The sequence below is a fragment of the Gallus gallus genome, chromosome 1 (genome assembly GCF_016699485.2).
Source record: "Gallus gallus isolate bGalGal1 chromosome 1, bGalGal1.mat.broiler.GRCg7b, whole genome shotgun sequence".
Classification (NCBI taxonomy): domain Eukaryota; kingdom Metazoa; phylum Chordata; class Aves; order Galliformes; family Phasianidae; genus Gallus; species Gallus gallus.
Window position 1 is genome coordinate 123156448 of NC_052532.1, and position 10823 is coordinate 123167270.

Consider the following 10823-nt stretch of genomic DNA (forward strand, 5'->3'; position numbering starts at 1 on the left):
AAAGCAAGAGAGACGGTCACCACTGTGGATCCAGCATGGTCTGTAGTATGTCCTCTGATCTCAGGATCTCATCCAGTCACTGCGGGAGATGGGAGAAAGACAGGAATCTTTGCAGCAAGCAGGCCCGGGGGGCTCTTCCAAAGAGGTTTCTTCCCCTCAGGGAATTCCTCCATCACTGGTTTCTTTTCTTTGCGAGTTCTTCTCCCCAGTCCTTACTTTACGGAGGGCCTTTTATCCCCAGTTTCTCAGGCTTTTTCCTTTTTCTTCTTGACTCTCTGTTAATGTAGCACATCTGGCCCTATCAGATGTTCTGCCATGACTCTACCTCAATGGCAACAAGCGGATGGTGGTCTTTTTGTTTGATCAGATGCAATGGAGTCTCCTTACTGTCTCTGACACGTGCCCCTGGAGGACAGCAAAGCGCTCCGGAGAGGTTGTCTGTGCAGCAAATGGGGGCCGCAGTGCCTCCCGACATGGAGTCCCCAGTCACTAAGTCAGTGCCAGGCAATGGCACCCGGCAGCTGCTCCCTGGCAGGGGCTCTCCCTCTCCTGCTGAGGTGATTCCCTGCTTCGGCATAGAACATGTCCACCCCAGAGCCGAGTGCGTCACAAAAGCATGCTGTGTTCTGGGGCCAGCAAGGTTGCCCAGCGTGCAGTCTGGTCCCCAGCCCAGGGCACGTCATTCTCTGTGAGGTGACACTCCTCGGTGTGATGTCACAGTTGTTGCCACCTACACCCCTGTGGCGGCGGTGGGAGCGGTGGCCCAGTCTCTTGTGAGAGGCGCAGGAAGAGGACCCAGAGAGAGCATTGTGTCTATCTGGAGATATCCTGCTGTGATGGAGCGGCTGAGAGCCCTTCGAGGTGAGGTGCCTCCACCTCTCTGGACACCGTGATGCTGCCCGAGCACATGTGTGCCTCCAGTGTCTGTTTAGGACGTGCCATCAGCACTGTCCTTGCTCTGCTGAGTGCAGCCGCCCACCGTGGCTTCCCCAGTACCCCAGCAAGGGGAAGGCTCTCTCCCCTCTCCCCGCCGACCACACATGTGCCTGGCACAGCCCACCCCACGCTGTGGGGCTGGAGGAGCGTTCCTCCCAGAGCTGGCCGGATGCTCGGCCCTGGCTCCAAGCAACACCAGCGGCAGCTGCTCTGCTCTTTCCTTCCAGGTCTCTTTGCCTGTGTGGGCTGCGTGCCCAGAGGTACGCGTCACAGGGCCAGAGGCAGGGTGGCAAGCCCTGTCCCCCCCTGTGCCGTGACTTTGCTGCTGCAGCGCCTGCAAGACCAGGAGGTGAGCTGGGGACATCCAACCATCAATCCTTGCCCTGGCCCAGCGCCACGGTCCCGTGGGTGCCAGGCCCCGGCAGCACACTGGCATGGCGGGCAGCTCCCCGGGAAGAAGGGCAAAGCAAAACGTGATTGATCCCTGTCCCCAGGGAGACCGAGCGCAGGCGTACTGCGAGCTGGAGCACGTCCTGTGGGAAGGTGACAGCCGCCCGCCGTGCGGAGTGGTGAACCGGCTGCTGGCTGAGGTGTCCCAGGACCTGACAGCAGCCCAGGTGAGGGGTCGCTCCCAAAGGCAAAGGGAGCCGCCTGCCCGCGCTGGTGCTCTGCTGGCGGACAGCGGTGGCTTAGCCCTTCCAAGGGAAGGCCTCAGGCAGTCTCCTGTGCCGCGTGTCACCAGTGACTCTTTTTCAGGGCGTGCCGGACAGCGTGAGGACGGCAGCCAGCAATGTCCTGGTGGCTCTGGCCAGAACACACTTCACCTTGGTGATGGCCGAGCTCCAGGGCCACCTGAAGGCCGTGGGGGAGATGTCGAAGGAGTTTGTGCTCGTCACCCTGAGCAAGCTGTTCAGCAGCTACGGTAGAGTGCCCTCAGCCTCCTGACGTCTAGGACAACCGGGGAAAGGGGTCTCTCCCCTGTGCGCGTGATCTGCGTTGAGCTGGGGGATGCAGGGCTGCAGCCCCTCCTCCCTCGCCTCGCTGCTGGGGCTCTGACCATGGCCCTCTCCTTCCCCTCTGCAGCTCCACAGTGCATCTCCTTTGTGTGGCTGATGCTGGCTGGCCTGCGCAGTGTGGTGGGCTGGGTGAGAGGCGGCCGGACCCTGCGCATTGCTTGTGCTGGTGAGTGCCGGCCCCAGAGCAGGGGGGCTCGGGACAGCCCTTGCACCTCGCCCTGCTGCAGGCTCTCACAGGCTCCCTTTTCTCTCAGTCTCTCATTTTTTCTTTTTCTCTTTGTCACTGATTATTCGTTTATTTTTTTTATGTTTTGTTTTTCTTCAGTTGTGAAGCAATGGCTGGAAGGAGTCAAGGTTCACTTGGGCTCTGGAAAGCAATGCCCCTGGCCTGCCACAGAGATCGAGCAGATCTACAAGAATCTTTCCCAGCTCTTCTGCTCTGTGCTGAGGAACTGGCAGGACTGCCAGGAGGAAGAGGTGAGCACTGCTGCATTCCCAGCCCGGGATGGCAGCGGGGACATCCGTGTCGGCAGCTCTGTCTGTGCCCAGTGGGCTGAGAGCAGAAGGGTGACGAGAGGCAGTGGGCTGGCGCTGCAAAGGGCCCCAAGCTGGCTTTGTGCTTGGGGCTGGATCTCCCTGCCAGGAAGCAGCCGCATGTCACAGCACTGTGGCAGGGATAGCTGGGGACGAAGGTGTGGGGAAAAGCTCCCTGCCCTCCAGAGCGAGCCCATCTCCTGCTGGGCATGGGGGTATGGGGAAAGGGAAGGGAAAGCAAAAACCTTCCTCCTGTAGGAAGGGCAGACCTTCAGTCTTTGACGCTGGGCCTCTGCCACCCCTCTCCAGGACAAACAGGCCGTCCTCGAGGCTGAGGCTACCATGATGGCTGTCCTCCTGCAAGAGGAGCTGCACCGAGAGCACGTTTGGGAGCAGCTCCTCTGGCTCGTGCACCTGTATCAGAAGGTCCAAGACACCTGCAGGGGGACCAAGGTGAGATGTTGTGCAGGGCTCAGCATGGACGTGGGGCTCGTGCAAGTGCCACGAGGGGTCAGTGGGATGCAGGGGGGAGTCCGGGAGCCCTTGGAGAAAGAAGGAATAGGTGTCCAAGGGAGGTCTGAGGCTTCCTGAGCTCTTCCGTCAAGGAAGGAACAACCCAGACAGGAGCCAGAAGGGAGCCAGGAGTCACTGGGGCCCATCCCCTGGGGCTGGAAGGCTTCACCACCACCGCCACAGTGGTGCTCTGGGTGCCTGAGGAGCTCTGTGCTAAAGGCCAGGGAGACCACGTCCAGTTACATCTGATGCGGGAGAAAGAGGGCTGCTGGGTGGGAAATGCCTGCAACCGATGCCCAAACAGGGCTCGGCTGAGAGCAGAGGGACTCTCTTGGTGCTGCTGGGAGGCGGGGACAAACCAGAATGCCTGTGCGGGAGCTCTCCCAGCAGACAGGCCGTTGGGAATCGGTATCTCTGCTCCCAGGTGGCTAGATGTGGCTTCAGCCCTTTCTTCCTCTCCTGGTCTCTTGCAGAGCCTCAGTATCTTCCTGGAGGCCTTAGAGGGAGTTCAATCGGTCATCCCCAAGGACAAGTTTCTGGCCATCACCAGTGCTGTGTTCTACCAGGTAAGGGGAGCCTATCCTTGCACCCAAAGCAGTTTCCCTCTTGCCTAAGTCTCAGGAGGACTCAAAGCTCCAAGCCTCTGATGGCTGCTCAGCCTTAGCCCCTGCATGCCCGTGGCTGCTCCAGAGCCGTGTGTGTGCCCCCAGGGATGCTGTGGGGCAGGCTGTGTTTTGTCTGCATGTCCTCTTACTGAGTGTGCCAAGGGAGACGAGAGCTGGCAGCACGGTTGCTTTTCCATCCTCAATACCGATACAATGTTCTCCAATGGACCTTGTTCCCACAGCTCTCTGATGACACCAAGGAGCACAGCGAGGCTGACAGAGCAGAGCTGACCCACTGCATCCTGCTGCAGGGTAAGGAGAGGAGCTCTGGCAATGCTTGGCGGTGCCCCTGGCCAAAACCTCTCTCACAAACCTCCGGAATGCGTGCGAGTTTCTTGCTAATACAGCGCGGGATTTCCTCTCCGCAGCCCGGATCTGCCCCGAGGAAACGGTCCTGTTTCTGCAGTCTCAGCTGGGCGCTGACAGGGAGGCTGGATGCGTGGCAGCCCTGGGTCTGCTCGGTGCTCTGGCTCGCTCTGATGGTCAGTAGGGCCAGAGGGTTGGGACTTCCAGGGATCCCTTTTGCCATCTCGGTTGTGCCTCCATGCATGCTTCTGTGCATCTCTTGCAGAGCCCGTGATGTCAGAGAAGCTGCCCCAGGTTGTGGAGGCTGTACAGTGTCTGTGCAGCGACCCCAGGACCCAGGTGAGCTGATCTGGGAAAGGAAAGTGCTGTCGGGGTGGTGATGCTGCTGCCAACACAGGCAGGGCTGGGGTGCCCAGGGAGGTGCTTGGGGCAGTGACCACATAGTTGCGATGGCTCTTGTGGGGAGAGCAGGCAGGGCGGAGCAGTCAGGCCCCTGTGCTGTGCATGGAAAGTGCACAGCCTGGTGCTAAGGCCTGGCCCTCACCTGAGGAGCCAAGGATTCTCGTCTGCTCTTGTTGTCTCTGCTCATGCCCGAAGGGCTTCCCCAATGAGCAGGTGGCTTCCCTTTGCCTTCTGAGCAGGAAAATCAAACCCACAATTGACTCCTGACAGGTGAGGAGGGCCATTCTGCACTTCATCGAGGATGTGCTCAGTGCCAACGCCCGGAGCTGCTCAGCCTGGGATGTGGTGGGGCACATCTTCAGTGAGTTCAGCCGCTCCACGGGAAGAAGGGTAAGGACAGTGGGCAGCGTCTTCCCTTGGAGGACCCGTGCTGCTCAGAGGCTGGCACAGAAGCACTGGTGGGGCCACACCTGAGCCTCCTGAGAGGCTCCTGAGAACTAAGAGTAACCGGTGTTCTGACAACACTGTTGTGCAGGCAGCTGGAGACCTTTCTGCCCAGGAAGCCCGGGAAGAAGGAGCTCTCCAAGAGCTGTGTATGGACATCCTGGGGTCACTGGATCTCTCTGTGAGAGGGATGACCAAAGTAAGTCACAATCTGCCCTGCTGCCGCTCCTTGACTTCACACCACGTGTTCCTCATCCCCTTCCAACACCCCCGGTCTCTCTTCCAATGTGCTCTAAAGGCACACAAGACTCAGGGAAATTCACAGAGTCCTCTTCATCTCTGAGCGGAGGCAGGAACGCTGACACAGTGCTCAACCGCCTCGTTCCCTACAGCTCCTGTGGCCACGGCTGCTGCTGTACGTGGTGCCAGCCCAGTACACCGGCATGCTGATCCCGGTCTCCCGCTGTGTCCAAGCACTGGCTGAGAGAGGGGACCTGATGGTGCGGGAGGTGGAAGAACTGGATGCCCATTTCCTCAGCTCCATGTTTCAAGGTAGGAGCAGAAACTCCGCCAGTGAGCTCTGTTGAGCTGTGTTAGCACCCAGAAGGGACAGCGGAGGTGCCCGTAGCAGGGCACGTTGTGTCTGTGTCTTACTCGGCCCTTCTTTCTCCCCACAGGCCCACTGCTGACTCCCCAGACACTGCTGGCACGCCTGTTGGTGAGTAGGTGCTCCAGAGGCCGGTGCCATGAGCCCCGAGGAGGAAGCAGCATGGCCGAGTGTGCCAGTGCCTGCCTCACCCGTGGGGATGCCTTTCTCTTCCCGGACTTGCAGTGCCATGGGCAAAGCTGCTGGCTGCTCCTTGGCCTCCAGGGCAGAGCCAAGCTGCTTCCCTCGTGGGAGAAGCTGCTGCTCTTGCTGCAGACGTGACCCTGCTTCTCCTTGCTCTCGCTCAGGTGGTGGCAGGGAGCCCTTTTGCAGGCAGCGAACTCCAAGCCGCTGCCTTGCTGCTCATGCAAAACCTCCACAGCAGGATCCACAGAGCTGTGGGGGCCATGTGGGCCGCTGAGATCCCCCTGCTGCTGCAGTGCCTCCAAGGTAAAGTGCTGGTGGGGAGAGGGAGGGGCGGAGGCAGGCAAGGGGGGGAGTGAAAATGGAGCTCTGCAGCGTGGCAGAGGGGAAGCGTTGCCTGCGGCCCCATGCTTGCTCTGCTGCTGTTCCCATTCCGGGGAGACAGCGCTGAGGCCCGGGGACCTTTCCCCCCGGGGATCTGCCCATTCCAGGGCACGGATGGGCCCTTCACGTCCCCTCAGACAGCAGTCTTGGGGCAGTTCTGTGTTCCTGCTGGGACAGTGTTTGTGGGGAGGGACAGGTCATTGTGAAGGGTGTGCGGGGTCCCAGCTTGGCAGTGCCGAGTGCCCAGGCAAACCTGGTTTGCAGCAGCTCTTCCTCTGTGGCTTGATCCCAAGCAAGGGTCTTTTGCTTCTTGTTGCTGTGCAGGGAAAGATGAGAGCTTCCCGGACTCTGCAGAGTGGGAGCAGCACCTACTAAAGGTACAGCATTGCCGGAAGGCACGGTGCAGAGAAGTGTCTGCCTGTCTCAAGGAGCCCCGTTCCCATAGAAAACAGGAACAGCCTCTCAAATGCTGCTGCGGAGCGGCCGCGCGCCTTTGTGCTGCTGCCTCTTCCTCTTTGCCTCAAGCCCATGGGGGGTCCTAGGAGAAGAGCATCAGGCAGCTTTAAGGCAGGGAATGCTGGGGGGAGCTGGGAAAGGGACTGTTCTTCCAGTCACCTCTCTCCAGAAGGTTGCGGCGATGTGGGAATGTGGGAAGAGGCAAAGGGCAAGGAAACATTGGCTTCTGTTCTCCAACAGTTCCTGAGGGCATCACTGGACACCATGGAGGATGAGGCCTGGACCAAGGGCCTGAGCTGCGAGCTGAGCCGGTGGCTGAGCAGCTCTCCCAGCGGCTCTGGAGAGAAGGTGGGTTCCCCCCGGCTCTACGCAGCGGTGCAGCCTCAGGTGCCCAACCGGGGCTGGGGCTGCGGGTGGTGCTCTGCTCATGCGGGCGGCTCACACTGCTTCCCTGGCCCGTGCCCCCCAGAGGGCCTTTCCTTGCAAACTGCCTGGGGGTGACTAAAGCTCGGCCCTGCACCTGCTCTCAGCATCTCCCAGGGAGCGTAGGTCCTTCCCCCCTGGCCCTCTCCCAGCAGGTCAGGCTGCTGCCACATCTCAGCTTCTTCCTTCCCTTCCCATCCCTTCTCTTCCCTTCCCGTGCAGTCTTTCCTGTACAAGGCTCTGGGGACAGTGCTGGGAGCTTGTAAGGAAGTCCTCCACGTCCAAGAGAAGCTTCTGCAACACCTGGAGGAAGCAAACGCAGAGGAGCCATCTGAGGCCCAGGTGAGGTCTCCTCCCAGCCAGCTTCTGCCAGCATCCCCGCACTGTCCCTGGAGCAGAGGGCTTCTCCTGGCCCTGCTCCGAGCCTTTCGATCTCCTCACTGCTGCGCTGTTTCCCTCAGGCGAGGACCAGCCCAGCCACTGTGGCTGGACCAACTGCCTGCACCAACTGCCCCTTGTTCTTTTGTGCAGGGAATGATCTCTTTTCTCAGCCATGCTGCTGAGAGCAACTTCCACACAGTCCTGGACACACTCACCATGTTTGCGTCCAGGCTGTGCAAAGGCCAAAAGGGGAGGATTTCCAGACGCAAGAAGGTGAAGCGTTGCGCATTTCCATCTTGGCTGCCCTCTGCCTTATTTTCACATGGGAGCCCAGGTGCCTCGTGGGGCACCGGGGGCTGCTGAGCGAGTGTCTCAAGGCATTTCTCCCCACACAGATGGAGCTGGACAGCAGAAGAGCTCACGCCACACGCAGCGCTCTCATCCTCGCCCACGGCAGCTTGGCACTGCGTGCCTCCAAGGAACAGCTGCTCGCCCACCTGGAGGGAGACATCGTGGGCAACATCCTGCTGCTCTACAGCTGCAGCTGCCGGGTGAGAGCTCGTAGCGTGCCGGGGTGTCTGAGCACTCAGCTGCAGCCCCTCCACGTGGGGGGATGCTGAGATGGGCCTTCTCTTTCCAAAGGTCCCTCGGGGACTGGTTTGTGCTCAGATGAAGATGCAAGCCCTTCCCTTAGCGTTGCCCCCACGTGTTCCCCTTGCAGCCCTTGGCCCTTCCCGCAGTTGAAAGAGTGTTCTTCTCTCTTGGGCCTCAGGACCTGCAGAACACGCTTGCGCTGGTGCAGAGCATCACCGACTTCAGCTCTGCCTTCCAAGCTGTGGGTGACTCTGTCTGCTTTAACCCCTCCTTGAAGGGCAAGCTGCTGGAGATCCTGACGGTGAGTGCCTAGAGCCAGGGCTGTCTGCAGTGGAGTTTTGGGCTGTGTCATGGGACTCGGTTCCCCTGGAGGCGTACAGGTCTCCCTCAGCCACACGTCTCCAGCTGGCTGGGGACCTTGTGTGCTGGCAGGCAGCGGCTGGGCAGCGGGCGAGGTCCACCAACTGTGCAGCTGCTGCATCCTGCTCTGCCTCCGTGGGAAATGTGGGAGTGATGGGGCTGGTGTGTGGCAGTTGTGTCTGTCTCTGGGCTGGGTGGAAGAGCTCTCACGTGCCCACTTTGACAATGTTTCTCTGGTACTTGCAGGACTTGCTGAAGAAATATTACTTGGGCACCCCTGTATCCCCAGTGCCCCTCAAGGTGGTTCTGGCCCTGGAGCAGTTGAGGTAAGGGTGGGAGCCTCCAGGGTTGCAAGGCAGGATGGTGGATCCCCTTCTGGGTAGCTCCCAAAGGCATGGAGGGGGCAGGGGGGAGGGAGTCACTTCTACAGGAGAGATGACTGGTCTGCTGTGCCCGGCGAAGCTGAGGTTCTGGGAAGGAGAAAGGCCCTGGTGCTCCTGTCCCCTGGCAGGGAAGAGAAGGGAGACCTGGGGTCTCCTTCCCTTCAGAGCGGGAGGTGCTTCACTGATGCCGGGGAGATGCTGGAACTGAAGACAGTGCTCAGCCGCACAGGCTGGGGATGTTGGCTTTGCAGCTGTCCATTAGAAGAAACTCTGATGTTGTCTGAAGCAGCCTGGAGAGCACTGCTAAAGGCCCTTTCTGCTTTCTCTTCCTTTTTTCTGTCCTGTCAGCAAGCTGAAGCCCTCTTTAGGAACCAAGGACATGTGTGACATGTTGAGTCTGTGCTGCAAGAATGTTGTGTTGCACCCTTCAGCAGAGATGATGCTGAAGATCAAGAAGTCACAGCAAGCAGCTCAGTACCTGCAGGTAACCTGCCGTGACTTTCACAGCCACCTCTCGGTTGGAGCCCTTCCTCAGCACACACAACCTGTGCTCTGGCAGCAGCACAGGTGATGCCACAGCTCAGTGCCCTCTTCTGCTTTCAGCTTCTGCAAACATCATTGAAAGCTCTGGGCCGGCTCATGGTGGTCCTGCTCGAGACAGAGACCAGCGGCCTCTTCCAGAACATAGTCCATGTGAGTACATGTGGGGCAAGGGAGAAAGCATGGTGCCTGTCGACAGCGGAGACAGAGATGTGGGGACTGAGAGGACGATGAGAGGGGCAGAAATCTCCTGCTGACGTGCCAGCTCAGTGCGAGCTCAGAAATGGGCAGAGCAATGGGCCCTGCAGGGGGAAAGGCAGGAGCCAGCCCCTGGCAGGCCACAGCCAAGGAAAAGCTCCTGGGTTAGGAGGCAGGAGTGTCTGCAGAGAGCGGGGGCAGCAGTGCCGGTGCTCAGCGAGGTGGGGGGCCGTGTGGAGCCACAGGGCGGGCCCTGAGGGAAAGTGCTGGGAAATGAGGGACTGGGAGAGGGCTGGCATGAAGGGAAAGAAAAGATGTCCGCAGTGAGACAGATGCTCTGCGCCACGTCTTGCAGAGATCAATGACGTCAGACAACATGTGGGAGCGCAAGAGGGCCCTGCAGATCTGCTCCCAGCTGCTGGCTGCTTGTGAAGAGCATGGAGTGAGTAAAGAGCCCCACCGCATGCCCCTGCTCCCTCCCCAGTGCTCCTGAGCAGGAAGGCGAGCTCCGCCCAGCTGTGCGTGCTGTGCCACCCACCGCGTGGGGAAGGCATAGGCGGGAGAAGCTAGGGAGAGCTGGGGCTGCCTACAGCTTTTTTCCTGCCTCTGGCCCCTGCAGAGAGGAGATGCCTGCAAGCACTTTGGCTCCTTGGTGGGATTGCTGGCGCCTCTGACGTGTGACCCCATGCCCACATCCCGCCAGCTGGCCGTCACCTGTCTGAGCTCCCTTCTCCGAATCCAAGGTGAGTAGAGCGGGTGTGCGCCAGCCCTCTGCTCTCCTCCGCAGCACTAGCAGAACCCCACGGGCTGGGCCCAGTTTACAGGAGGAAGAGGCACTGTGCGCAGCTCTCTTCTTCTCTCCACCCTGTCCTCTGTCTCTCCCCTGTGGAAAGCAGTTCTGCTTCCAGAAGCATGACTTCCCTTTTCTCCCTGTGCTCTTTCCAGCCAAGGCGACCAATGGAGTCATCAAGATGGGTGACATCGGGAGCCTGTGTGAGGGGCTGAATGACCGCAGCACCGTCTGTCAGCTCCAGACCTCTTCCAAAATTGCACGGGTAAGTGGACCCAAAAAGGGGTGGTGGGATCCCAGTGCGTAGGCTTTTGCACGTCCCTCTGCTCCCCCCAGCCTCTCACACCATTTCCAGAATGAGCTGTCACCCTGAGATCACTTTGCTCAGCAAGTAGCTGGAGGCACCGAGCTACGTCTGGCCCTAAGGCACCCGGCGCAAGGAGCTCATTCTATGACGTGTGTGTGTGTGTATGTGTGTGCGTGTGTGTGTGAGACTGTGGCTGCTGGGAGGTAGGCTTTGCATGTAAGCAAACACCACGGGTGGAGAAGCTGAGAGAAGGCTCAACCTCCTTACGTATTAATAGCGGGGTATGGACCGCAGGAGCGTTGTGATTGCTGCCTGACTGACCGGCAAGCTGCTGAACTAAGAATGCCCTCAAGACCGCTTTATGTTTTGAAGAGCTGCCGCAGAGCAGTGATGGGATCTCT

General features: G+C 59.8%; 1 protein-coding gene across 1 annotated transcript in view; it reads left to right on the top strand.

The window, feature by feature from the left end:
• Window positions 1–1210: 1210 nt before the first annotated feature.
• The window catches only part of LOC107050089 (maestro heat-like repeat-containing protein family member 2B), a 10391-nt gene continuing 778 nt past the window's right edge, over window positions 1211–10823 (top strand). The window contains exons 1-27 of the mRNA XM_015273882.3: window positions 1211–1285; window positions 1431–1553; window positions 1693–1858; window positions 2020–2118; window positions 2278–2429; window positions 2796–2939; window positions 3473–3565; window positions 3847–3916; window positions 4033–4146; window positions 4236–4309; window positions 4643–4762; window positions 4908–5015; window positions 5209–5368; window positions 5494–5534; window positions 5771–5912; window positions 6315–6367; window positions 6687–6794; window positions 7092–7211; window positions 7401–7523; window positions 7646–7801; window positions 8023–8145; window positions 8451–8530; window positions 8936–9071; window positions 9191–9280; window positions 9681–9767; window positions 9945–10068; window positions 10271–10380. Of these exons, the coding sequence (XP_015129368.3) occupies window positions 1768–1858; window positions 2020–2118; window positions 2278–2429; window positions 2796–2939; window positions 3473–3565; window positions 3847–3916; window positions 4033–4146; window positions 4236–4309; window positions 4643–4762; window positions 4908–5015; window positions 5209–5368; window positions 5494–5534; window positions 5771–5912; window positions 6315–6367; window positions 6687–6794; window positions 7092–7211; window positions 7401–7523; window positions 7646–7801; window positions 8023–8145; window positions 8451–8530; window positions 8936–9071; window positions 9191–9280; window positions 9681–9767; window positions 9945–10068; window positions 10271–10380 (2718 nt within the window). The 5' untranslated portion in view covers window positions 1211–1285; window positions 1431–1553; window positions 1693–1767. The remainder of the gene's footprint in view (window positions 1286–1430; window positions 1554–1692; window positions 1859–2019; window positions 2119–2277; window positions 2430–2795; window positions 2940–3472; window positions 3566–3846; window positions 3917–4032; window positions 4147–4235; window positions 4310–4642; window positions 4763–4907; window positions 5016–5208; window positions 5369–5493; window positions 5535–5770; window positions 5913–6314; window positions 6368–6686; window positions 6795–7091; window positions 7212–7400; window positions 7524–7645; window positions 7802–8022; window positions 8146–8450; window positions 8531–8935; window positions 9072–9190; window positions 9281–9680; window positions 9768–9944; window positions 10069–10270; window positions 10381–10823) is intronic.